The sequence below is a fragment of the Solenopsis invicta genome, chromosome 16 (genome assembly GCF_016802725.1).
Source record: "Solenopsis invicta isolate M01_SB chromosome 16, UNIL_Sinv_3.0, whole genome shotgun sequence".
Taxonomy (NCBI): Eukaryota; Metazoa; Arthropoda; class Insecta; order Hymenoptera; family Formicidae; genus Solenopsis; species Solenopsis invicta.
Genome location: NC_052679.1, coordinates 7,256,750 through 7,284,237, shown reverse-complemented (window position 1 = coordinate 7,284,237; position 27,488 = coordinate 7,256,750). Strand labels below are relative to the sequence as shown.

Below are 27,488 nucleotides of genomic sequence, written 5' to 3'. Positions count from 1 at the left end.
CGCGCAAAAAGCGAATTGATTGGCACATCATGCGGTGTGAAATATCGCTTAAGCGTTTTACAATTTTGATTTTATGAAGTGTGTTAAAACTCGTGCAAACCAAATTCTCCTTTAAACTGAAAATATCTATTTGTTAGTCAATAGAAATATTTTAGCATTGCTGAAAGAGCCATGCCGAGACAAAGGAGAAGGACTGTTAGACTATTGTGTCACGGTTCGATGCAAGTTAGCGCGATAGCGCTGGCTGATTCGCCTAAAACGTCCGACAACCGATAAATTTGTCCCATTTTACGGCCGGAAATTGAGAGAAGCTGGAAAATCACATTTACCTATCTACACTGGCGAAATTGAATCGAAGCGTACATCTCCCGTTCCACATTTGTCTCTCATTAGATCTTGGTGAAAATCTAGGCGCCTGTCTACACCACCCTCGGTTTCGGCATTGTCTATTATTTTCTCACAAACGGTTCCGCGCTCATTGCTGCAAAGTTTGTCACGATTTAGCATTCGTTCGTTGTTCGTTTATATACGACAATAATGATATTCGTGATATTAATGGAATACAAATAAAGTGAACAATAGAGACTTATTATATATATTTATATATAAAATCTTATTAAACATCTTATTTAATATTATTATAAATATAGTAAAAAGATTGTATTGTCCTAGAAGTGACTCGATCAATTTCAATCAAGTTTTGTGTGTTATAGGTAACTCATCTATTATTTTCTCATAAACGATTCCGCGCTTATTGCTGCAAAGTTTGCCACGATTTAACATTCGTTCGTTGTTCGTTTATATACGACGATAATGATATTCGTGATATTAATGGAATGCAAATGAATTGAATAATAGAGAGATATTATATATATAAAATCTTATTAAATATTTTATTTAATATTATTATAAATAAAAAGATTGTTTAATTAATATTATTATAATAAAAAGATTGTATTGTCCTAGAAGTGATTCGTTCAATTTCAAGCAAGTTTTGTGTTATAACTCATCTAATATGAAATTTGATAAAGCTACACAGAAAAAAAATTAATATTAAATCAACAATTTATTGTTTCATGTATAAGCAAGAATATAAAATTTCCTTGGAAGAATTTATAATCTTAAACAGACCTAATTTGTTTATATGAAGAAAATTTTTCTCTTCCTGTATGTAAAATTATGTCTGTTTAAGATTATAAAATCTTCCTAGATTTTATATTCTTGCTTATATATGAAACAATAAATTATTCACTTAATATTAATTGTTTTTTGTATAAAAGACTAAATTTTAAAATTTTAAAAATACGAATCTTGGATTCATTCTCTAGGAATATGTTTTCTTGCCTTGGTACGCGTATAATCGAACAAAAACTTAATCATAAAATTTGAATAGTCAAAATTTATGCTCCAGAATTTTTTAAAATATTTTTTTTCTTACAAATAAATTTTGCTCAATTTTCTTGAGAATATCTCCCTTTATGTCATTCTATAACATTTCAAGATTCGTCGCTCGTCGACAACGACCCTTATGGGAAAATTTGTATCTTTCCAACATTTTTCATGTAATTCCCTGAAGCGTTTCCTTTTACGTGCATCGTTCGGTGCACATGGTGACTCAAAAAGATCCCAGATTTTTTTGGGACAGAACACCACAATTGTATTTCTACAAGGCTTTTTCAGCGAACTTTAAAATTTTGAAGAGATCCGATTTAAGCATTTTTGCGTGGCCAAAATAAAATCATAAAAATGGGTCACTAAATTGACATATGATTAATAATAGCACAGAATGAACGACTCGCTCGTACGATCGTATTTCGTTACTATAACATACTTAATTATCACGATCAATACGTCGTTGTAACGTGAAGAGAGTAATAAACGCGAGAGTATTAAAAATGTAGCACACGTATAACAAAATTGAAAACTATTGAGGCACATGGGAAATAAGAGAGATGTACATCCTGGATTTTTTTTTTACAAAATCTTCTAACCACTTTTGCCTCTCCCCAAACGTTCGTCGCGCGCGCGCGCGCGCGTGGGCTATCACGAGTTTCCTTTTCCTTTAGGGTAAAGTCGGTACTTACGTCGCCCTGGGATGTATAGTACGCCGCAGCAGTCAGAAAAAAATAGGAGGAATGAAGATAGTTTGTTCGCAACCACTTTGTTATGTGGCTTTATGCTATGTCAATATTGTATTGTAATTACAGTACTTTATTGTTAATATTAACGAAAATGTCGTGAATTAAATTGATTTTTTCATGAATTATAGAAACTTTCATGTAGCGCGATAGTTTATATTACCATCTACGTAAAATGATTACTGTAGGAAATATAAGAGACATAATGATTCTTTCATGATGTGTAAATGTAGAACGATAGTAACGGATGGAATACAAGCATGATACATGTACATAGCTCTTGTATTCTTTATTTAGTTTGATAGCTTGTATATCCCACTTGTTTAGGATATACGGCATTTTCAGCGAGCGGGATTTATACCGTAATACAAACGCTGCGTGATTGGAAAGCAGCACTTGCCCCTATTTTGAGAGCACATTGTGCACATAGCTGCACTCTGCTGATGCCTGTGCATATTAATTTCTTCAATATTGCATTATTATTACTTTGCATATATATTTATTATTTTTATTCTCTAAGAAACTTTGTAAACACATTTTGTTAGTCATTATGTTATTTTATGTTTTTCATATTTGCAAATGTTATTTGTAAATTATTGATGCGCCATATATCTTACACACGAGTATATATATAATCGTTAATCCCACCATTTTCTTTATATGAAAAAAATACAAAGGTTTTTTTAAGTTTCTTTTTTCACATATAAGAAAAAAAAAATTTCATGTTAAAAATTTTTTTTATAATATTAAACAGTATGAAGTTTTCATTGGTATAATTTATTTTCCTTGAACATAGTAAATAATACTTGATTAATTAAATTTTCGATAGCTACGGCCGGCATATATACCGACTTTACCCTATATACATAATTTACAAAGAACATTTCTCAAACAAACCGCTCGCAAACGACAGTGTCAATAAAGATAATTTCTTAATCAGTTCTTTTAGCGTTTGTTATCGCGCGGTATTCCGTAGCGGTGGCTTCTGTCCGTTTTTATTTGAGGGTGACAAAAATTGAGACGGAATTTCCAGTGGCGCCGAAATAATTTACGTCGACTGAACAGCCGGGACGGTAGGTAGAGAGCGAAGGCACGTCTTGAAAGCGGGCACTTAGCGCTTCTGACGTAAAAAGTGGTTGCCGGATCCTCATTACGTCCATCATCGGAGCGAAAGTCTGGTCGTCTGACGCGACAAAGCTTTTCTGGATCCGAGCCGCACCGGCTAGACCGTATCTTTTGTCTAAGCACCTGTTGCGATCCACTCGGGACTATGCGAGAGCGAGATTGCACTACTCCGGCATATTTGCTCTCCGGTGCGCCGCGCCGCGCCGCGCCGAATTTAGTCATCTCGAATTCATACGCTTCAGCGCGCATTCTTCTACACGCCTGATAGAACGCAAAGCGTGTAACTTACGTTACTTGATACCGAGTATACGCGATCTTCTTGTTAGGAAAACATGCGCGGACGTTCGTCGTAAAATTTTGTTGCTAATAAATGTTGATTGCGGTCTGCGAATAAATTACGGTCTGCTGCCTCTTGGAGGATGGATTTAATACTCGTATAGACTTCAATGCATACGATATTCTTGTTGCATCTAAATGAGCTGTCCTCGTATTTCCTGGCATAATAGCACGCGCATGTAACAATTTCTATAGATACACAAGTGCGATATGCATATATGTACGTATACGAGTATGCATGAGTATAACAGGAAATGTAAATCGCGGGGCGTGATACTCCGGTAACCGACACAAGGGAAACAACGCTGACAAGCGTCGCCATTCATAATCGATAAAATGATTTTCCAAATGCCCCTTTGTACACGAAGAAAGCATTATTCAGATTTTGAACACTGAAGGTGAAAGTGATATTAAAGAAATAAAAAAAAAAGGGGAGAATTGTTTTTGCAAGATTCGCACTTTTCTACGCTTTTCTATTGTAACGCCTATTGTACGATCGCCTTGAGAGAGAGAGAGAGAGAGAGAGAGAGAGAGAGAGAGAGAGAGAGAGAATAACGTAAAAAGTCACGCTCGCAGTTTCGCTTAAAAGAAAAGAAGCGTAAAATGGGAAGTCGCGACGAATAAATAACGGAAAGGGTGGAATTCTGGTGGAAGCATTCGGGTGCATGGGCGATGCGCATAGACGAACGCGAAGGCGAAGGTGGGCATTGTGGTGGTGGTAGCGGGTGGTAGACACGCACATAGATTTGACTGCGGCCGCGATGACGTTAAGAATAACGAACGAGGCCGAGGGCAAGAGCGAGGCTGCGGACTCGACACTGACTCTATAACAGAGCTTCGTTACTATCATTATACATATAGCGTGTCTATACAGCGTGTCCGGTATAGCGTTCGTACGTAGAGTTTGTACAACGACGTCTGTGCAGTCGTTTTGCCCTCTTCAGCGGTTCTCAAAAAACCCCCACGTAGCATGTATCTTTTATTTCTCGTTGATCGTCTCAACGATCGTCCGTTTGATAAATAAAATATTGCAATGTCAGTGTAATGATATCTGACAACGAGTAATTGATTCTTGAAACACAGATTTTATATCATAATCAACGTAATGACATCGACGTAATCAATTTTTAAAACGTCTTTAGAGCAATGTGTTATGTTAAGTAACATTTTTTTTTTTTAATATTTATGAAACATTATGGGGAAACGTTTAAAAAATGTATACGGAATCAATACGCAAACGTTGATCAAATATATTTCCTGTTTATTAAATGTACTCTCCAGGCTTTGTATTTTAAATGTAAGCGAAATTGCAATTCGAGCAATCGAATATGGTAAATTAATTTTAAAAGCATTCTCTGAATTTATACAATGTGCCGTTCTCAAAATTACCTGTTATTTAAAGATGCAAAATTATTAATAGAACGGCATGCTGTAAAAGCGACGCGTTCAACAGCCCTTCGCCAGCTCTTTTTCTTTTAATTAAAGAGCTTATACGAAGGCACACGTCTGTTAAAGGACAATAAGAATCGAAAATTCGTTCGCGGTCACTCTCTTGGAGAACCCCCAATGTACAGGGCAAAACCGGGCGCAGCAAACCTCTAGCACTACTACCTCGCGCCGATTCACGGCAATGCGGTACTCCTATCTATGTTTAATAGACTGCATAGGCGGCGGTTGCAACGTCGCTGCTCGTGACTGCGTGGCTTTCGTAAATCCTAAAGAAAGACCAAAGTGGGATAAAAGTGTCCGCTGGCTTTACGTACCTGTGTCAGCTTACGAAATGTGTTTGTTAGTTACGTGTGTTTGTTCGTTGGATCAATCTGAACAAACAGTGATAACACGACACTTTTCATCGATAAAACACTGGTATTAAGGAATATAACTGTTGTATTTATCTGCCTGTGTCCTCGTTCTTTATCTTAGCGCAGAAAATGTATACGTGCACGCGCATTAAATATTAAGACTTTACGAGACTTTTCGGTACAAGTCAGGAATGCGCGACGAGTTTCCCTCGACTATTCCTTTCGTGTCCTCCTCGCATTCGCATTTTTGATTTAAGGTTTCGTGAATTTTTATGTTCTACACATTCACATCGAACGTTTATATAGGAGAGTATATATTATTTAGTGAATGTAATACTTTTTATTAGCCTGTACAAATCGTAGCAGGATGATAAATGTACATTAGTTTTGTTTTTTTTTTGGAACTATAAAACTTTTTTCTACAAGTGGAACTGTTTTCAAAAGTTTTTTTAGGTCACTGCGGCTGTTTTATGCCAATCACATAGGACGCATCGTTGCTATTTAATTGTAATACTTGAGCAGATATCGAGGATATATCAAAGATTCGATCAGATTGAAAATTTTCTTGTTTTCGCGGTTTTCTCTTTTTATTTGAAAATATTTTTTTGTTTATAAAAAACAGATAAAGGTATACTTTTTATATTTATTTACTAATGAACTAGATATAGGGTAAAGTCGGTATTTACGCCGCGCTGGGATTGTCGCCGCAGCAGTCAGAAAAAATAAAAGGAATAAGATAGTTTGCTCACAATCACTTTGTTACGTGCCATTATGCTTTATTAGTATTGTGTTGTAATTCCAGTTCTTTATTGTTTAACGAAAATATCGTCAATTGAATTGATTTCTTTTTTATGTAGAAGTAGCGCGATCGTGTATTATCATCTACGTAAAATGATTACTGTAGGAAATATAAAAGACATAATGATTATTTCATGATATGTAAATATAGAGCGATAGTAAAGAATGGAATACAAGCAAAATATAGGTGAATAGCTCTTGTATTCTTTATTTAGTTTGATAGCTTGTATATCCCACTTGTTTAGAATATACGGCCTTTTCAGCGAGTGGGATTTATGCAGGCACTACGTGATTGGAAAGCAGCACTTGCCCCTATGTTGAGAACACAATGTGCACGTAGCTGCACTCTGTTGATGTCTGTGCACATTAATTTCTTCAATTTTGCATTATTATTACTTTGCATATATATTTACTGTTGGTATTCTTTAATAAACTTCGCAAACACATTTTGTAAGTCATTATGTTATTTTATGTTTTCATATTTGTAAATTGTTGTTTGCGAAATTATCGATGCGCCGCGTATCTTATACACGAATAGTCGTAAATCCCATCATTTTTTTTATATGACAAAAATGCAAGGGTTTTTTTTTTAACACGTTGAGGTTAGACTTCTAAATAATAATATAACGGTCACATAGGGTCCACTGGACCCCCACACAAAATTAGTCGTCATCTGCCAGATTTTTGATATTTCGTTGCAGAAATTTTACTGGACATACTTTAAGGTCTGTTCTTTATCATCCAATAATTGTTTTATTAATTCGAATTTAACATAATGAAAAAAATTTTAATAAAAGAACTGCAAAATTTGACTTTTTTACAAAAATATTTATAAAATTTTTGATTTTTGAGATAATTCAACAAAAATTTAGAGGTGTATTCTCAAGATAGTAGACTTTCAGATAAAAATTAGTTTCATAGAAAGCTGTTCGATTTTGAATGGTCTGTGTATCCTTGAAGTTAGCACGGTCTTTTGGACCCCTATAGTGACCTTAACGGGTTATTTTTTTTTTCAAGTATAAAAAAAAAATATTTTATATTAAAAAGTTTTTTATAATAGTAAGCAGTATGAAGTTTTCATTGGTATAATTTATTTTGCTTAAACATAGTAAATAATACTTGATTAATTAAATTTTCAATAACTAGGGCGTATTTACCGACTTTACCCTAATATGAGAACATTTATCGCTTTTAATGCTAATAAGATAAATATTGACTTGAGAAGTCACAAAAATCACATGTCTCTCTCTAATATAATACACAAAGTTGTTTCAAATAATTGTACACGCACGAATACGTGGACGCATGCGACGTATTGAAGACCGTAAATAGTAATATAGTACTGTGGATATTCAATAGCCTCTTTCTATTCTTTCCCGTGGGAAGTAGGCTATGCACAAAGCAATGTCGTAGCGAACTAATATTGACGCATCGTCACGGATCATATAGCACAATCCTCGGCATCTTTCAGCAGCTTGAGAATTCTAGTGTAATCAAAGCTTACTGTTTTACTACTAATAGCAGCAAAAAGAAAAAAGAGACGAATAATATTCTTTGTTCAGAAATTATTTAACCAAATAATCGACAATTCTGTAAACTAAATATAAATTATTAAACTAATTGTAATTTTTGATAAACAAGCAAATTACCAGAGAAAGGATTTTAATCGCATCGTTGCTTGATAAAAGATAACGAATAGTTTAGTAGTAATATGGAGTACCTAATCTTATCAAAATTCTAGCTCTTAAATATTCTTTAGGACACTCTCTTGAGTTTTAATGGCACTTGGAAACGGTTACCCAAGTGCTTCTGTTCACGAGGAACTAAGATTTTCGATTAGCCTACTACGGGCCTCGGTGCGGAAATCTTCACTGACACTTCCGAATGCGGTCACTTAAGTGCCCCGCTTTCAAGACGTAAGGAATCGGTAAAGGTTTGGGCGAGGTTGTTAATCCAATTACCTCCCTCCCTCCCTCTCTCTCCCGTCTATTCTTCGACCTTTGCTGCCGCAGACATCAGGAAACAGCTTGCCAAATCACTCACTGGTAGAATCTGAAAAGCGTAGAGACGCGAGTGTTATAACGTGCCACGTGTTGCTGCGTCGCGTGTAACGTTATTACGAGCCTTCCCGGGCGATTATGTAGCGACCACGGGAAAGATAAAAACTGCTAATGATCGCCGCGTAAATTGCGTAACTGTTTTACGCATGCCATGTAGAGCGGTTGTGTAAGAATGTGTTGCTTTTGAAGAAAGCATAGATCTGTTAAAAGAAATATATCGGTAGACGATCTGTTATTTAAAATCAGATGTAATAATACAGATGTACGTTTAGATTGTTAAAAAGAAAGAAGGAACAAAGACACGTTATTTTTTACATTAAGAAACGAGTAACGGTAAAGTAATTTACGTTGCACGCTCTTTATTTATTGTCTTGTATCTGCAGTTAAATTAAATGTTAAATTGTCAGTGATACATTCTTTTGCAGCTGTGATAAATTCTTGACATTTTAACTCGGCGCGCTCTGTTACTACGAAATTTTCCACGTAATTAAGGACGCTACCGAAAGAAAATTGGTAAGAGAAAAGGAAGATTGTAATGAGAACATGTCTGAAAATAAATTACTATTTTTGTATAAAATGATATTACGGATCTCGAAAATGATATTATGGATTTCAATTCATTTCTTAATTTATTTGCAATCAATATTTTTTAACAAAAACTCGATAGGAGCGCTCATGTTAAATTCAAGTTTAAATACCTTGGGGATTTTTAATTAAAAATTTATTAAAAGAAATATATTGCGATGTGTTATTAATGTTATTTTAATAATAAGGTTTCGCGTTACATTTGCATTATAAACTAAATATATTTATCTCTGTTGTTTGCTTTGTTAACGATTTTGTGCATTTAAGGTATTTTATTAAATGATGCAATTGAATGCGATGAATGTTTAACGCGAGATAAAGCGAAACTTATTAAAGGTAGACGGAAGCACGGGGATATTTTATTAGAATCGCGCTTATTTGTCCTAAAATGGTAATTGTCACTGGATTTGTGCGTTTTGTTATCTGGGCGCTCGTTAATTCCCAGATAACGGTTGCTGAACAGCGGAAAATACTTAATACTCGTGTCTAATATTGTTTTCCTTCAAATGCTTTAAATTTATTTCAAAGAGGTGTTTTACTCCCTAAAAGTGAAAACGGACACATTTAAGAAAAAATACACAATAGAAAAATAAAATGCTAATTTAACACTTTTGTATGTTCCGCAGAAAGTCCACTCTAAATTTTAAGTTGAAATAACTCAAAAGTTAAGTTAAAATAACTTAAAATAAGAATTATTTTAACTTAAAATTTAGAGTGGACTTTTTGGGACATTTTATATTTTACTGTGTACATACATGTCCCTTATTTTGATCTGTATACACTACAACATATTAAAGGCTCATTAAAATCGGACGTGGACACTTTTGTCCGTTTCCTTTTGTCAGTTATATCTCAATTGACCACGCGAGTGCCTACGGATTAATAGATAGTTAATAGCAATTGAAGCTTGCAGTGAAACACTCTCTTTTTATAATTGTATCTTTTCACAATTGTAGCATGCAAATAGTTATTGTTTAACGTAAGAATAATCTAATGAACAACGTTCTGAACTTGTACACTACACATAAAAGGTACGTGAGAAAAATACTTGGAATACTTTCGAACTATTCATCGCGCATATGAAGTTTATAAAGAAGGATGCATACTTTTTATAGAACTAGATTTTTTGCTCGTGAAACATCTGTCGCAGAAAGTTTTATCGTTCGACAGATAGATGAAAAGTTGCGAAAGATTGAAGAGAAACGGATGAAAACGCGAAAACAAGCGCATAGTAATAAAAAAAAATTGCGGCTTGAACCCTCCTATTGACCGCTTTACAGAGGGTTGAATTTGGCAGTTTCCTTGCTATATAACTTGAAATTGGCACCGTTTCAGCATGTTATTTCCCCATTTCCTCGTCGCATTCATTGTTGAACGCGCATCTAATCTGTTGATCAGTGTCAGCATTCGTTACATTCGCATCCACGTGCTTCTCTTGTTTTATCTTGAGCAAATTAAAGAGAAGTTTAAATTACAAGTTCAATATCATTTCATTAGAAATAAATGAATAGTTTTGTACATATTATACGTACAAAAATACAAAATATCTTGTAATGTTTCTTTCGATAGATCTGGGGAAGGATCAATCGAATACGAAAACGTCGTAGCAAGTAAAGGATAGAAAGAAAGAAATAATCCAATTGACCGCACGATAAGATAGCGCAATTATAGCGGATTGCTGTTAATTAACCTATTTCTTTGTCCTTCCCGCATTCGCTGCTGCAGATATTGTATCCGTGAGTAATTATCTATCGTATTTAATGGATCGCCGAATAAGAGCAATGATATATGTGAGTTGGATGTTTCTTTCATCAGACTTCATTATGACTTGAGAATGACTTTTGACGAATTGACAGCAATTACTGTGAATTGCAAGAACTCCGATAGCGAAAGAAATATTGCATAATGCAGATTGAGGTGAAGACATGAAAGAGAGGGAGGTGACGTTTCTTAAATATTAATTAATTTTTAATAATATTAGATTTAACACTGTTTGCTTATAATTTCTAGTGTCGTAGATTTATGTATGTACAGTATACAGAATAATAGAATAACAAAAATTATTCGAAGCAAGTGTAATCCTTTGGGTAAATTCCTCGAAATTTGAGTTCTCCTGCAGTGAAAAGTCCGCGAGAGTTCAGTTGGTACGTGATCGCGTGTGCGAAACTTCTGACGAGAATCGAGCACGAACAATCGACACGACACGCTCGCAATCAACGTGTCGTGATGATTTGCATGATAGACGATGTGACGTGACGATACCTTCTATCGTTTAAAACATATCCTACCACACGTTATATTTTTTCCGCGGTAAAAAAACCAACGTTGAGCTTTATATTTTCTCAAAATTAACGAAAGCTAAGTATCTCTCACAATTACTCCAATTAAATTTAGAGTAGATCTTTTTTGTGCGTAATGGTATTTGAAAAATTTCAATTTTAACGTTCTTTAAACTCTTAGTGAACGCGCTCGCAAGCATGTTAATTTAAAATTTTTTAAATTTCTGACACAAGAAAAATTGAATTTGTTTTCTTAATTAATCGGAGAGGCTCATCATTACATTGCACTTGAATTGCTTCCGAATTTTGTACCGTCTCTCAGGTATTATCATCTCATTGTCTGCAGCACCGTCGACATCGTCTTTGCTGTTGTTGTCGCAAGAAGTTCCTGAGGGAGGTTTACCTCTATTAACTCAATTTCGTTGCGCATGTTACACGAAGCTGAGCCTTCTAATGGATAGTGATGGCTCTTAACACTGAGATCGACCATTTTCAAACAAACTAAATGCAGACAAATCAAGTACGCTCCTTCGGGAGATATCAGTAACACGCGCGTTTCAGATGTTATAATATCAACGCTCTCTAGTCTCTCAGGGAACACTAAATGGATATCGACCTGTCGAACGAACGAACGAACGAACGAACAAACGAACGAATGAACGACAATCAACAAATGGCAATTTTTCTCTCTATTTCCGTTATCAAGGCCGGTATTCATAGTCGATTTTTATTTCAAGATCGTCTTAAGTAACGTCTTAAGATGCTAATACGGCTCTCTGATTGGTTGATGGCATTTTAAGGTGATACTTAAGACGATCTTAAATATAAGAATCGACCGTGAATACCGGCCCAAGTGTATCTTTCAACTTTTTAGAAAACTATTTATTGTAAAGAGACAAATCAAGATGATATTTTTCGATAACAATCGTTTCTTTGTCCCTTGCGAATACCTGAACAAACTATTCGGTCATTCGTCACGATTAATTTCCCAGTTATCAATTGTTTGCGACACCGATAAACGATTTATTCGTTTACGCATGAGAAAACGCTGCGAGTGCTCAGGCATCGAAGGAATTACGTTCATTCATGATTTTCACGATGAATCAATACGATGTGTGCACCGGTAAGGTTCTACGCGCGCGCGCACAAAGCCACACGCATACGCGTGCAGTGATATGCCGCGAGAGGATGCAGAGGTTGTTGCTCGTATGCCACTGCCTGGTTTACAGGGCTGATTACTATCGATCCTTCGACGCCGTAGGGCTCTTTAAGCGAAATCCCCGTGAATCGGCTTGAGATACTTCAAGACTTGTTGCGGAACGAAATTTTGTCTCGACGATTGAGCGTGAGTCATAAGAGTATTATAACAATTCAATAAAAATAATGGAATTATTTTACGATGTGAAAAAGGAGAAAATCGAAAGAGAAGAACAGTGAATGATAAACTATTTATAAATTGTTGTATAATGTTAAAATTTAAGAATATAATTTGACGAAATGAATTAACCATCGAAATTAAAATTAGTGATTACGTTCAGTTTAATATTGAAAAGCTCTTGATATTTTAGACGAGCACAGAAATTCCGTATCCATCGACAGAATTACCACCCACGTCTTGAACGAGAGTGGAACACGTGTACCCTCGATACGAGACGTGGGTGGAGCCATCTACTCGTTTCAGTGGGAAACAAACTGTTTTACATGTGTCCTCGATGTCGGGTTATTAAATTTCATTTGCTTTTTGCCAGAGAATCCATATTATCCGTATGCATCAATGGAACTACACCTATGACGCGCGAGGATTATAAATAAGTACGTTGCACGGTAATAAGAGAAGATTTTAGTTTTAATTATTTAATTTAATTGTTTCACAAAAGGGGAGTTTGAACCTCATTCGAAATACCATTAGTTGAGAAGTATATCTGAAAACTTTTCTCATAGAAAGTCAAATGCGAGAGAGTCGTCCTGATGAAGTATTTGCGAAACGCGCGCTATGGCAACTGAGGGGGTGATAATTAATCATGCACCGTTTTCACGTATTATTTTCTACGTCGTCTGTTCCCGCGACTCGTATATAGAACGGCGTTGAAAACCGAGTTCGCCGTTCGCAGCGAGGGAGCGCAGAGAGAGGACGAGACCAAAATAGCATCGTCCTTTACGGTCGCGACACGGCCGACCCTCAACCCTTTTGAATTCTCGTTAAGCGCCGGCATTCGCGGAAGTTCCTAAACGAGCAAGATCATCGATCTTTCCCGAGGCTGCACGCCATTATCCTCGCGCAAACTTCGCGGCCGTAATTCCGCAGGATAACGTCTCGAATGCTTCTCGATATAGGGCGATAATAATTCATTCTGTCCGCTTCTTCTTTCGATCTTTTGAGGAACGCCGATTTTGCCCCAATATTAAGACAGCGATGAGGAGATTAACGAAGTATGTGTCAAATTAGTCCAGTCGGGAGTTTTCGGTTTTTCGCCAAGAATTCGGTTGCGGAATGCGCATCGCCAGTAAATCATTAAAGTAATAGCATCCCCTGCACAAAGGGAAGAAATTGAACTTAACATTTTTATGCGAATAATTTCACAATTATTTAGATATCAATTAGAGGAAAGAGCGCAAGTCTTATCAAAAAATCTCATTGGAATGATAATGAATAAAGATTCATTATTTAAATTTTTCGATACAAACGTTCCTCACACTTCGAAAGTTTTTTTCTACAAACTTTCTGTTTAAAAAATGAAATAATTATATTTATTTCATACAAATGTGGAGAGAATTTTTAATCGTGTCGATGCAAACGCGTATGTTACACGTTGCCTCTCAAATGATCGATTCAATTTATATTTCGATTGATTCTTTGCTCCGCGGACTGCGACGGAGAGGATTGAATTACCAGTGCTGGATGCGCTTTCGTTGCCACTTTGTCGCGACGGCCGACAGATGGCTCGTCGTAGTGGCTTGTCGGCAATATGCACGTGCGTCCGCATAGTCCTCATCTGGACCCCCCACCCTTTGCCTATCAACCCTCGAATCCCACCAGCGACGTCGGTGACGTCAAGACGCATTGCGACATATCGCGCTGCCCCGTTTCGCGCTCTCTTTCGTCTTGACGATAAAGGCGCGCTTTTTAGCTGGTACTTAAACCTACCTCGAATTCGCCAGAAAAAACCATCTCATGAGCGAGCGTTCTACACGCAGACCGTCATACAGATTGTTTTAGCAGACAATTTGATTAATTTTTTTTTTTTTAGATCTGAAATTAATTATATATTATTGGGGAAATGATGTTTTCATCAGTTGAAAAGGTGAATAAAGATACTGATAGAAATTATTCTACATACATAATATATATAATTTTTATATTTTGCTATAATAAATTATAAAAAATTATGGTATAGAAAAGAAAAGACATCAGCATAAAATATAAGACAGCGGTAATAAATCTTTCAATTTTAACCGATTGAAACTAATGTGCTTTTATTTTTTTATTGCAGGTAAGTTCAGCTACTAAATCTTATTCGTACATTGAGGGTGAGTTGCATCCTGTTTTAATTGTTAATAATAATAAATTTTTCGAAATTCTCTCATGATTTTTCTACATACGAACGGTTTGCGTAAACATCTTTAGACAAGCAACAAAATTTATATGATTAATCTATTACACAAATGGTACTCGCTACATTTTCGTCAAGTGTAACAGATACTGCTTGTGAAAGTCAAGAAATGATTTCATCTGATCTGAAATCTAAGAGTCGTGTTCGAAAAATCATATATTTGTCGGATAAATAAAATAGAAAGTATCGGTATAGCCCGAGGAAGCTTTCGCCACCTCGAACCACGATCGATCGCGCGTCGACTGCATCCGGCTAACGTCATCATCGCGTACACGTGACCAAATTCTGAGTTTCCTGCTCTCGATGGAAATTGCGGCGGCAATTTCATGCTTACGCGTGCGTACCCGCCCGTAGCTTTTCTTGCAGTCTGCATTGCGCCAGTGCGTAAAGTGGACGGTTTGATCTCTATTATTCACACGTTCAAGTAGCATTCCTTTTTCATTTCTGATTTTTCGCGATCAGACTCTCACGATTCAGTCTCTCTGAGTTGGACAAGCCATTTATTTAATCCCACTGAGCTAATGGCTAATATAAAATTTATTGCTGAAGTTTAGCTTCCTTTGACATCTCGTAACACAATCCCATCTACTCAGCATTCACAGAAATTCAATTCCGTCCCTTTTCATCTCGCGCTCATAATGTGCACCATGTGAACTACAGGCCAACTCATAGCCGACAATGAATGAGAGAAAATCCGGCGAACGGATTGCGAAATTGTGTAAATCAAGATGTTTAACAGCTGACTCAGAGTGGTCTATATTAATACAGACGCTTCAATTAGTTTGGAATTCACCGTGTCAGAAATGCACAGAACGTGTCACACTTTGGAAAGCTGCGCATAACTCTCGCGTGATTAACTCTCGATTGTTTGTGCCAAAGGGAAACGGAAGAAATGACCCACGAACAAACTGCGTTTGACGCATTGCACTTGTTACCTGCACGCATTACATATCTCTATTACTTATACTCTTGTTATAAAATTAAAAATTTTTACGGATAAACTGAAGAAAAGATGTTTCCTAGTCTGCTAGTGACAATATTTTTATAAACGTTGGCAAATAAAAGTTGCCGAATGTTGAAGTCATAAGGAGTTGAGATATTTATAGCGGAAAGATGATGTCGCGCGCGAATACTTTCCTAACCCTGCAACTTCTGGCGAACAGCCTGACGTTGTTTAACTGTTCCCAGGCCAGACATTTTACCTTCGCTTCCAAAATACACTAACTGGTATCCCGCCCACCATAACATGAGCGGAAACATACCTAAGGGATCTAACAGCGATCCACGAATATCTATTAACGAACATTGGACAATTAACTTTTGCGAATTACTTTTATAGACCCTTATAATTAGTATAACGTTTAAAATTCATTCATACTTTGTCGAATCGAATTTAAATATTTCCATGAAGCACAAGCTAAATGGTAAATGGTTTAGATTAAATTTTTTTTGTTTTATTTCTATAGTTAACAAGAATCTGTTGCTAAGAAGAAAACACGTGGATTTATCCTCACGAAAGAAATTTACGATGAAACTTCTTCCACGTGTACATCGAAGCGTTCCGTGATGCCAAGATGTTATGGCATCCGGAATTTACGTGCTTTTGGCGTGATCTGAATCGGATATTGTAGATCAAGAAAGGGGAAGATCGAGCAAGTTTGGCATCGCAAAAGTTTCAACTATGCTATACTTTTCATAAAGCATTAGCCCCTTTATATAAAATCGATAATTTAATCTCACACACAACGAGAGAAATCGTTTGGTAAGATCAACTGACGTTTGGTTGAATAGTGATGAATTGAATTTTGTAGTTACTGGTACCAAAAACTCAATTACATTTAACAAAACTTTTTGTAATTTGTTGTATGAAAATAATTATTTGGTTAAAGCTACAAATTGTTTGGTCAAAACAACTATATATTTAGTAATTATAAAACTCATTTAATCACTATTCAACCGAACGTCAGTTGATTTCACTAAACATTTCTCTCAGTGTATAGAATCGATAATTTAATGAAAGCTGTTGTAACTTTTACAACGGTTTTGCAGCGTTTGTAATGTAATATTTTTATCTATCAATAATTGCGTTAAAGAAGGATCAGTATTTCTTAATTACGGTCGATAACTGAGTAGCTCTCGATTGCTTGTCCAGCCTTAGCGCAATATCATCCGAGCTGCTTGCGCCTCATCCCTCTTGATAGTTCGATTTCGATGTGAATCAAATTAATTAAACCTCATCGCGATTTAGCGCACGAAAGCACCACGGTCGATTCTTGTAATTTGGGAGATTCCGTTTAGTGGCTTGGTCCAGTGTCACTCGAAGTAAATTAAGGACGGAAGATATAGATAGAAATAGACGTACGAGTGGAGAAAACGAGATCACGAGATGAATGACAAAATCGCGAATCTTTGTAAATGAATCCCGATTAATTGGGAATTGTTTTCGAAAGTGGCACGAATAATATTACGTTTCCCTCGAGTGTACTATGTAATTGAAATATTACTTTTGCACGAATGATGCTCGAATATAAAGTAGTTCCTGTGTGAGATGAGCAAAAATCTATTTTATTATTTTTTTTTTGTAATTGTTTCTCAGTCTATAATTCTAATTATTATTAACTCTATCGATAGATGATTCACATTTAGCTGAAACTCCGGCGAGACGTCGATTGGGAAACTAAAGCTCGCGGTGTATTTTTAACATCGGGATGCTCGTCTGTGAAAGTGTCTCCACTAGTAGACTGCTTTTTGGAGAGCGTAATCGTGCTTAGTATCATTGCTCGATGGCGGAGGCTCGAGCTATATACGTGATAAAAAGCGATCGATTAAAATTTATTCTACGCGGCGAAAATCGATTTATGGCAGCTGAATTTATGCGGCATGATTGAATCTCTAACAGATATTTAACGTGTCAAGTGTGAACAAATTAAGTGAAATTTACGTCATGGTTCATACGAATTCGATAGCTATGCGTGTGCGAAATGCAGAATTTCGACTTTTGATTGATCGATGCAATTGAACGATTTTTATTAATTTATATGCGCGGTTTGAGGTAATTGACGATGAGTATTGGGTGTGTGTGCGAGGATAGTGACGCGATGATTCATGTCGAGTGGATTGTCGCAAGGCTTCCGTAATCTGAAGTGTTTAATGATTAGAGATTCACGATGCACGCTGGTATTAGAAGCACATTTCTCGGAATGAGGATGTTTCCACGCAAGAAACGGAAATCGCCCGAGCGTGGGAAAAGGTAATGATTATATGACGCGAGTACTAATTATCCGTTCGACTTGCACAGCACTTGCCCCTATCCATCAAACACATGAGGTAGATCGTATTTCACAAATGGGAATTGATCGATGACAAATGAAGACCCATTTCGAGCGCTAATTTCTACTTGCGAATTATCTAATATGCACAATTGCTTCTTTATTAATTACATGGTGAGAGTATTGCAGGCCTTACGTTGTGCATGTATTTTTCATATAAATTATTGTTTAAAACACAATATGCATATCTTCTGAAAAGATGTTGTGAGTGACAATGGCGTTACGAAATCAATTGGGCAGTAAGGCGTAGTATAGGAAATAGAGTATATTACGGAACAAATCGCAAATGGAGTGTACGAATATCTTATACATATTGTCCGAATATAATATTTTCACAATTTTTTTACGCAAAAATTTTAATTTAATTCCAATACTGGTGCTCAATATTAGTTAAATTTTTTACTTAAATCTGAACTAAATATTAGACACAAATAGTTGTTTGCCAAAGTTAAACTAGGTTAAAATCAAACGTCCGATAAATTTGTTTCTCGTAAACTCGTGCCATCTGACGCAAGCTCTTGGAAGTCGATAAGCCAAAAGCTCTTTGCCTTAGAGTGCTTTGATAGTATCGAAATACTTTCCATTCAGCATCGATTATTTTTTGCATTGATTGATTTATTTATAGCTTTGGTAATAATAGGCGCGAGTGTTGCCGAGTAAAATTATAACTGTGAATTAAAAACGACATTCATAGATTATGATGCTGTACAGGGTGTAACTCCGCTACATCCATTCGAAAACTTGATTTATCAAGCATTAATTACTATTCAGATAAATAAATATAAATTGTACTAACAAAAATTTTATACTGTCTACTACTATAAAAAGAAATTAAAAAAAAACAAAGTATTATTTTTTTTTACCTGCAAAATAAAGTTTTAGAAATCCTTGCATTTTTGTATAGCAAAATGGGTGGGGTATATAACCACTTACGAATGGGACAATGAAGTAGAACAAAGAACTAAGCACTTGTATTTTTTTTTTATATACTCCATCTTTCACTATTTACCCTGTATACTTATGTATTACGAAATAGCCGCTAAGCCTTTTACACTCCCTTTCTCCCTAAACTGATATCTCAATATAATACAAATATAACGACATATAATAGAATAGTTGTAAGGAAATTACGTTCTCTCCTATTATGTGTTTTACCTTTGCGGCATAAATCCTCGCGTGAGGCAAATATCGGAATTATCCTGCTAAAAATGTTGTCTTATTGATAACAAATTGATACCGTTTTAGTTTCGGCTGTATCCATCTCTGTCACGAACGAAAAGACACTTTTTGACATTTATGTCGATGTCTCGCACAGCAATTTGAGAATAAAAAAAAAATTGAGGACATTGTAGGTATATGTACAGATCATACTAAAAACTTTATCTACGAATCTAATAACGAAAGTGATGCGTAAAGTCAAAAATAGAGATACGTAGTGAGCTATTATTAACGAGCGTAAAAAAAGAACGCGAAGTTCGAAAAAGGAGCAACTAGGAAAAAGAAGAAAAATTTTGAAAATAACGAGCTATTTTTCGAGAATTTATCTTCACAGTTTATTGGTGATTTCTATTGACATGTTGAAGGAAAAAAATCGATTGTGCGAATAATTTGCGTTAAATAAAGCTTTTTACATCAGCCCTAGGTGTATTCACGTTTGTTGTACGTCGTATTGAAATAAATGGAAAAAGCATATTCAGAGTTTATTTCAACATTCAATAAATGTGGCAAACAGTAATGAGGAGGTCTCACAAACGGTCATTTCTTTCACAAAGAGTTCAGAAGCGTCCTCTTAAACGCCAGCGAGGGCTTATAACATACCGACTTACTTAGTCGAGTCCTCACGAGTAACTTCAAAAGCTACTATCTACGATAATCATTGTTATACATCGAGGAGACCGTGGCCCCCTTTGCGGATTGTGCTTTATGAAAATAACTTGAAAATGCTGATCTAGAGACTCTAGAGAGAAAATCATACAGTCAATAATAATAAAATCTTATAGAATGTGATAAAAGAACATGGTAAAAGTTTTTATTTTCTTGAGGTACTTGTAATATTTTCTTGAGGTACTTGTAATATTCAATCAAAAGTAATAATATTTTAAATGCACTTTTTTTATCTACATAATATATTTAATAAGTTAAATTAAAATCTCTTTTTTTTTTCGAAAAATTTCAAAGTATAAATATTTATTACCCTAGACATTTAGCACAACTTTATACACAAGTGAGTCGATAATGTTAGTGCATGTTGGCTTATCGAACTACCGCGAATCGAAGACGAATGCGTTATCTTCATTGGTGGTACCGGCGCGTTCCAATTCCTGATGCCGAGTCTGGGTTACGCTGTCGAGAAGAGCGTTCCACGATACGATACGACACCAGTATGACACGAATACACACGCGAGACCGCGGTAGCGAGTAGAAAGGAAGCGAACGGCCGACCGGCTGACCAACCACAGATACGCCTTCGGCGGTGGTTGTTTGCCATAAGTCGTGCAGGTCATGCACGACGGGTCAGGAGAGAGAAGTCAGTCATACCGACGCCGTGCTACCATTCGCGTCAGTGATTGGTCGAACCTGCGAAAGCTCCTTTTCGAGGATACCAAACTCGATCGCTCGCCACGCATATACGTACGAACGGGCGCGCGAAACTGACTTAGACGAAGGGCTGGAAACTTATAGGCAAGCTCGTGGATGCTGCACACGCGGTATCTTCGGACAAATATCGTTTCTCTGTCACGTGACGACGGGTGGGTAAAGGAAATGATTGATGTGAAAGTATACAAAGACCGTTTCGAATGGTCTTGGGTCTGAGTGGTTAGTTTGTTTGGTAGCTGTGCGGCACCGTGACGCGGGCGAATGTATATGAAGAAGGAGAGAGTGAACAGGGCCAAAGTATGAGAGGAGAATGGAAGGCAAAAAGTTTTCTCCTTTTAAGAAAGTAGACAAAAAAGATTGTCGAATAGTTAAAGTTTGGTTGTTTCTAAATGACACAAAAAAATGTGTGTGTGTGTGTGTGTGTGTGTGTGTGTGTGTGTGTGTGTGTGTGTGTGTTTGTGTGTATGAGATAGAATAGATGATAGCAAAATTTACTTTTATCTTACTCGAGGGATCTATTTTTAATTTCATTGAGCAGTTATTAGCGTTTCAAAGCTTATAATATTTAAGAGTTCCTTCTGATCGATTAGTTGCTTCCGCTCGAGTTTTTGATCAAGTTGGTCGCGTTTATCGAAATATGTCAAAGAGTCTTTGTGGAGCTTGCTCTCATCAGTTTGAGAGAACTTACTCGAAAGACGGGGAACAGAAGGGAGAGAGAGAGAGAGAGAGTGAAAACTCTCACTCCAGATGAAAATACTTTTTCGCTCATTGTTTTTATCCCGAGTGGGATGAAGTAATTCTTAACTCGAGCAAACCATAAACGACCCACACAGGAGATTTAGTGATGTAAAACCGTGAGGCTCACGAAACTAAATCGTCCTAGTTGTACAAAGTTAGTGAAGACAGTTTCTCTTTTTAAAGTGCACTATGACTGTAACGATCGAAGGTTGAGTTACGAGTTCTACTTAGAGTTAACGCGTCTGACTTTGTACTACTAAATCTAATCTCGGGATCTACTTTCTATGATCTATTTTTTTAAGAATAATATAAACGTTTGATCTTGTATAAGATTAAATTTTTCAATTTTGCACTGTGAATTATTGTGTGTAATTTTCACATTTCAGAAGCATTTTTGAAATTTCGATTGCCAATTATTTCAAATAAAATTTACACAAGTATTATATATTTATACTTAACTAAATCTATTCTCCAAGTTGTTGGTTTAGTTTTAAATAGGTCAGACATATTTCATTTTGTATCATCATATAAGTTAACTTTAAGGAATTTATTGACGGTCTCTAAATCATTAAACATTTACGGTCTTATATTAATTTATTTTATATCCAGAAATTTTTCAATTAAAATATCAGTGTTACAAGTCATTCACGCATCGGCTATGGTTTTTCAACCCCGTAAAAGGTCTGCACTTGTGTACTAATATTATATTACGTATTTTGTCAAAACAGTTTTGCCATATTTTTAAACATCTTTAGTGTGAAACGCACGATTGCATGGAATCGTTGCGTCTGTCTTTGAATCGGGGTTAGCGTGCCAGGTGAACCTCGTTTTCTGGTATTGACCAGATGGTCGTGGTGCTTTACAGCACCGCCATCTTGTAACTGTCGTCGAAAACGTTGTAGCAATTATTTCCCTTGCGGTAGATCAGGAAAACTTTTTTGAAAAAAAAAAAAAGGATTTTTTAAAAATCAATTCGTAATTTTCATCGCATTGCTGATGACGTGTATCTCTGTAATCGTTGAATAAACGTTCTTGACGCATAAAAGAAGTTCAAAATGCAGTTTGATCCCGTAACGGGAAAGTTGTATGTCGTAAAAGTTTAGTGTGATTTTGTAGATTAAATTCATTTATCTTCCGTGATCAAATACAGTGGCCACAGGCGAACTTGGACGGAATAGATTGGCCGATCGCCAACTCGATCAGCGGGCTAAGTCCAACCACGTGCTTTGCTCTCGTTGTAGCCATCCATCGGTTGGCGGCTCATTCCGCCGGACGCTTTTTCCTTTACTCTTGATTCATTTCACAATTGAGCGTTTTGTCATCTTCGCGTGTTTAATCAGTTGATATTGTGCTGCCACTCGGCAATTTCCATTTGGACTATAAGGAATATTTCAAAAGTGAAAGCGGGCAAAAAAATCGTCGATGCGATTGCAAGAAATAAGTATCTAATATATTGTTCATCATTGTAGTTGGAAATGATTTTTGTAAAAGAAAATAATTTTCTCTTTTCTCTTTTAAATTTATTTATAAATTATTAATAAGTGGGAAAAGAAAAGAAATGAGAAAGAAGCATAGAACTGCAGTGTTTACGAATGAAATTATTCGTGCGTGGCTAAGGTCAGTTATCAGATTGGCGTGTCGGTTTGCTCGCACACCCTACACCGACTAATCGAGGTTATCCCACTGCCCCTGTTTCACTCTAGTGTTTCACCCCCTCCCTCTCCCCCGCGATCCTTGTTGACCATCTATGCACCACCCCTTGTTGTTGGTCCGTACTGACGTCTCGTGGTCTGCGGTGCTGCCACCAATTGCTTCCTTCGAAAATCAGAAACGTCACGCGTGGGATGAAGGGGGTGGGTTTCTAGTGACACGGTAAAATCGTAGATAGCGTGTTCACACAAAGGAATTCAATCGCTACGATGTCTGGACTTTCCACATTCAGCACTAAGCTTTTCTCGGTAACTTGATCATTAATTTTCCAAATGCGTCATTCACAATTATATGTCAATCAGTTTACGTAACGGCGGACTAGTTTGTCGTTGGTCATAGGTGTTTTCAGCACAGCGCAAACGAAGACGTGTTAATTTCCTTCCTTTCTTATCAAATCGCGTGTTAGTCTTGCTTCGTTTTTCGAGACCGCTCAGCCTCTACTCCTATATTAACGCTCTCAACGTGCTGAAAACTATTCGTCACCACCCACTCCCAATTTCTATACATTGTTGGATCGTACTTCGCACGCCCCGCGGTGCTGCCATCGCGCGGCGGATGCAAGGGGGCGTATCACACAGGGAGGATGCGAGAGGATACGAAGGGTGGATCGCATCGTGTTAAGTGAGTCGGCGTGATCGCGGGACGGAAGGAGGATCGCGTCTAAAGCATTAGTGTTGTCGCCGTGCACGTTGTCACGCGCATCTCCCGCAACAGACACCTGTCACAGGACTACTCTTCTAGGGGAAGGGGGGGGGAGCTTCCCTTTCCTTCTTATCTTCGAACGTATCAACCTCTCCCAAAAAATTGGATGAGTGGCGTGTGCGAGGGTGTCCAGGGTGAAAGAGACAGTAGTCAGTAGTGACGTACGTGTGCATGAGGAGGCTGAACAAGCCGGCGGCGGCGGCGGCGTGCCGGGTTCCGTCCCGGCTACGCGGCGGCTGCGGCGGCGGCGGGGGCGGGGGTGACGGCAATACATCCTTGTTAGGCCCTTCGTCATCGTCACTTTCGCCGCGTTCGCAGAGCGTAGCGGAGCGGATCGGTCATCGTAGAATCGAGAGTAGCCGAGGAGACGTGCGGAGCAGGCGGCGCCGACCGAGAGCGAGCGGAAGGTGCGCGGAATCGTTGGCAGGGGCAGTCACGGAGATCGGAGGAGAGGTGGAGTCATCGCGGGCGGCGATCATCGCGGGTTTGAATGGGTGGGCCGGGCGCCGGTAGGGTTACCAGGCACGAGCTGAACGCGGTGCCCCAGAGCCACGTCGGTCACGGGGAACGTGTCCTTGGTGAGCCGCCAGCATCAAGCTGCCGCTGTCACCCTCCGGAACGATCATCCGGTAGCAGCACCGTCCGCCACCACTCCGCCCAGCAGCAGCTGCCACCCTCGCCGCCGCCGCTCACTTCTCTGCACATCGGCACCAACAACGGCACTCTTTGTGCCGTCGTCACCAGCAATAACAACCCCGCTATCACCATGAATCCGAGCGACGGTAAAGCCAAGAAGGCGAAGGCCGCCATATCTTCGCCGCCGAAACATCGCAACAGGGGTTTCGACCCCAACGACCCGGCGGAATTTCACCGCTATCGTCGCGTTAAGACGAAACAGCGGTGAGTGCATTCACCTGTGATATCGATTGTTTCTCTTTCGATCCACTGGAAGGCTGACATTGACAATCGGCTGATATATCATGCCTGATCCATTCCCGTTTCACATTTTTCTTGATGTCTACATTTCCTTGATATCCTTCCCTTTACTCTTCAATTAGGAATGTATCGTCTTCAGTTTTTCCTCTTTTTTTTATATTCTTTGATATGTATTAAGAAATCCTTTTTTTTTTATTTTTGTTTAGAGTTTATAAATCTTTGTTAAAATTTTTTCTAGATATTTTTATTGTTAATTCTTTTTACAAATTTAATTTTTGATATTTTTTGATTCTCTCATTTAGATGGACAAACGTGTTAATTTATGTTTTCAATATCTTTATTTTCTCTCAACTCTTCTAAATGTACAATTTAACTGTTTATCGTTAACTAAGTTTAATTACTTATTTATTTGTTTCTTTAACCATGTATTTATAATTAAGCAAGATTACGTTCTATTTGTATTCAATCTTTTCGGTTAGAAATGCCGATTAGATCGAGAAACTGTCTACGTCAATGTGGAACAGTCGAATCCAATATCCTTCCTCTTCTGTTTCCGTGCGATCCATCGAGTACTCGTCATTAGATACCTAGAACGGAACCGTGGTATTTCCATGTCGAAACATCAGAGGGAAATACGATTATATGTTCGCTGTGACTCACGTGCTTCTGTCGATTCGATAGCTCTCACACATGTATGGTTTCTTCCTTTCATGTTTGCATCATTAGACGACGCGAGAGAGTCAGCATAATAAATATTAATATAATGAATAATCGTATAAGGAAATTTTGATGAAAAATTATATGAGAACACGATAGATCGCAGGAATTGAAGCATGATTAACTATGAAAACCAGACTTCGTATATTGCCTTGCCCGTTCTCCTTAATTTTTTGGCGTTTCCATTGTCCTTGTCACGCAGCTTCCATTGATGCCGAATGCACAATGTTCACAGATGCTTTGTATGTCCCACATCGTGTGACCTTCGGCGACGGACACAGACCTCCCCGAGATCCCTCGACACATCCACCAGCACAAGGCATTATAAAACACACACAAGCTTGCGATGTTCGATGTTGGACCGCTTACTGGTTGTACCCCCGCCGCTACAATGCGACGAAAGTACGATCGAATGATAATAAAAGAATATATATATATATATATTATCCTCCGAAAATAAATCCAGCGAAATCCCTCCTGAAGCATCTTATAATATTAGCATGATAATATTATATTAAGGAGCGATACAGTAGTAGATCCCATGTGTAAAATTGTGGCATATGCCTACAAGTATATGAAATAAAACAAGTAGACCAGTGTACATATAATATAGAAGCGATATATAAAATAATAGAAATCATATCTAAAATATAGGACATAAATTAATCAATGCAATCGATTTGTAGAGTATAAAGCGATGACGCTGGGTGTCAACCCTAATTTATACTGTCCCTTTCACATCCATAAATTATTTGATATACAAAAAGGAGAAATCACTCGAGTGTATCTTGTGCATAAAATATCGAGACAACGTGAAATTATTAAATTCGAAGTCGCCCATCGTGTCTTGATCGGAGCTTGGAATGCGCTGCCATATGGAATGGAATGGGGAAAATTTGCACCTTGAGCGAAAGAGCTTTCACGCACTGCCAGGTTATCAATGTCTTGGTGCGATGCTGCCTTTCGCGCAGCGAACGACTTATAGAATGTTTTGTTCGGTGTATCAACTCCGAAAGAGATTGGCTTCTGCTTGGAAGATACACGAGGAAAAACCGGAAAAAATAAAATAAGCGCCTCACCAACCACCTGCTACCCCTCTTTTTTATTGCTCGTGCTACGAAAATATCCTGCCTCCCTTTACTGAGTTTTATGTTTCAGCTAATTTGCCAGCGTGTTCGAAACCGATAATTCGTTAATTTATTAATTGAAGAATCAAAAATATGAAGTACAATAATTATATTATATTTATAAAAGTGCCTCTTTCTTATATAATATTATACTTTTGGCTGTTTAGGATTCGAGCCAATGTTGTAAAAATACTCCTTTTCTATGGACACAATTGCTTCTTCAATTATTATGGTTTTGTCAATTTGAAAGCATCAGTGGTGCGTTATTCGTTCCAAACGTTTGCATTGCGAGAACGCGCATGCATGATTTCATCGAGAATTTGCACGTGAGGTGTGACAAAATGATGTTGATGCAAATAATTATTTGCGCGAGTGTGCTTTGCCAATTTAACGACTGTTATATAAAATTAATATAATATTAAGATATTACAATAAGAGTGAAATACGAAGAAAACGTAACAAGCTCTATGAATGTCGATATAAAAAGGTGAAAAAATTCGATTGTTTAATAAATATTAGTTCACGTAGAAATATCTTTGTATATATAGGTCAGAGAACAAATTATTGTCCATATAATTTGTTCATTTATTAAATAATAAATATTATTTTAATGCAAAAGAGAAATATTAATTAATTATACGAAACAGAAATATTTTTTCTTAACCGACTAGTCTTGAGTAATTAGAATTTTATATCTACGCAAAAAAAAATTAGATTTAAATCAACAATTTGCTATTTTATATATAAGCAAAAATATAAATCTTCTTAGAAGAATTTATAAAAAAATAAAACATTTTTTTCTTCATGTAAGTAAATTATATTTATTTAAGATTATAAATTCTTCCAAGAAGACTTTATGTTTTCGCTTATATATGAAACAATGAATTGTTGATTTAA

At 37.0% G+C, this 27,488-nt stretch overlaps 1 protein-coding gene across 16 annotated transcripts in view; it reads left to right on the top strand.

Annotated features, from left to right (window-relative positions):
* LOC105204888 (potassium voltage-gated channel protein Shaker) overlaps positions 1-27,488 on the top strand; it is a 114,125-nt gene that overhangs the window by 10,518 nt on the left and 76,119 nt on the right. The window contains exons 1-2 of one of the 16 annotated variants that reach the window (XM_039458916.1): positions 14,500-20,813; positions 24,130-24,711. The exons of 5 other annotated variants lie outside the window; for them this stretch is intronic. In XM_039458916.1, the coding sequence (XP_039314850.1) occupies positions 24,302-24,711 (410 nt within the window). In that variant the 5' untranslated portion in view covers positions 14,500-20,813; positions 24,130-24,301. Of the gene's footprint in view, positions 1-14,484; positions 24,712-27,488 lie in introns of those variants that run through there. 10 more of the 16 variants (XM_039458915.1, XM_039458913.1, XM_039458918.1 and 7 more) reach the window with 10 other exon arrangements.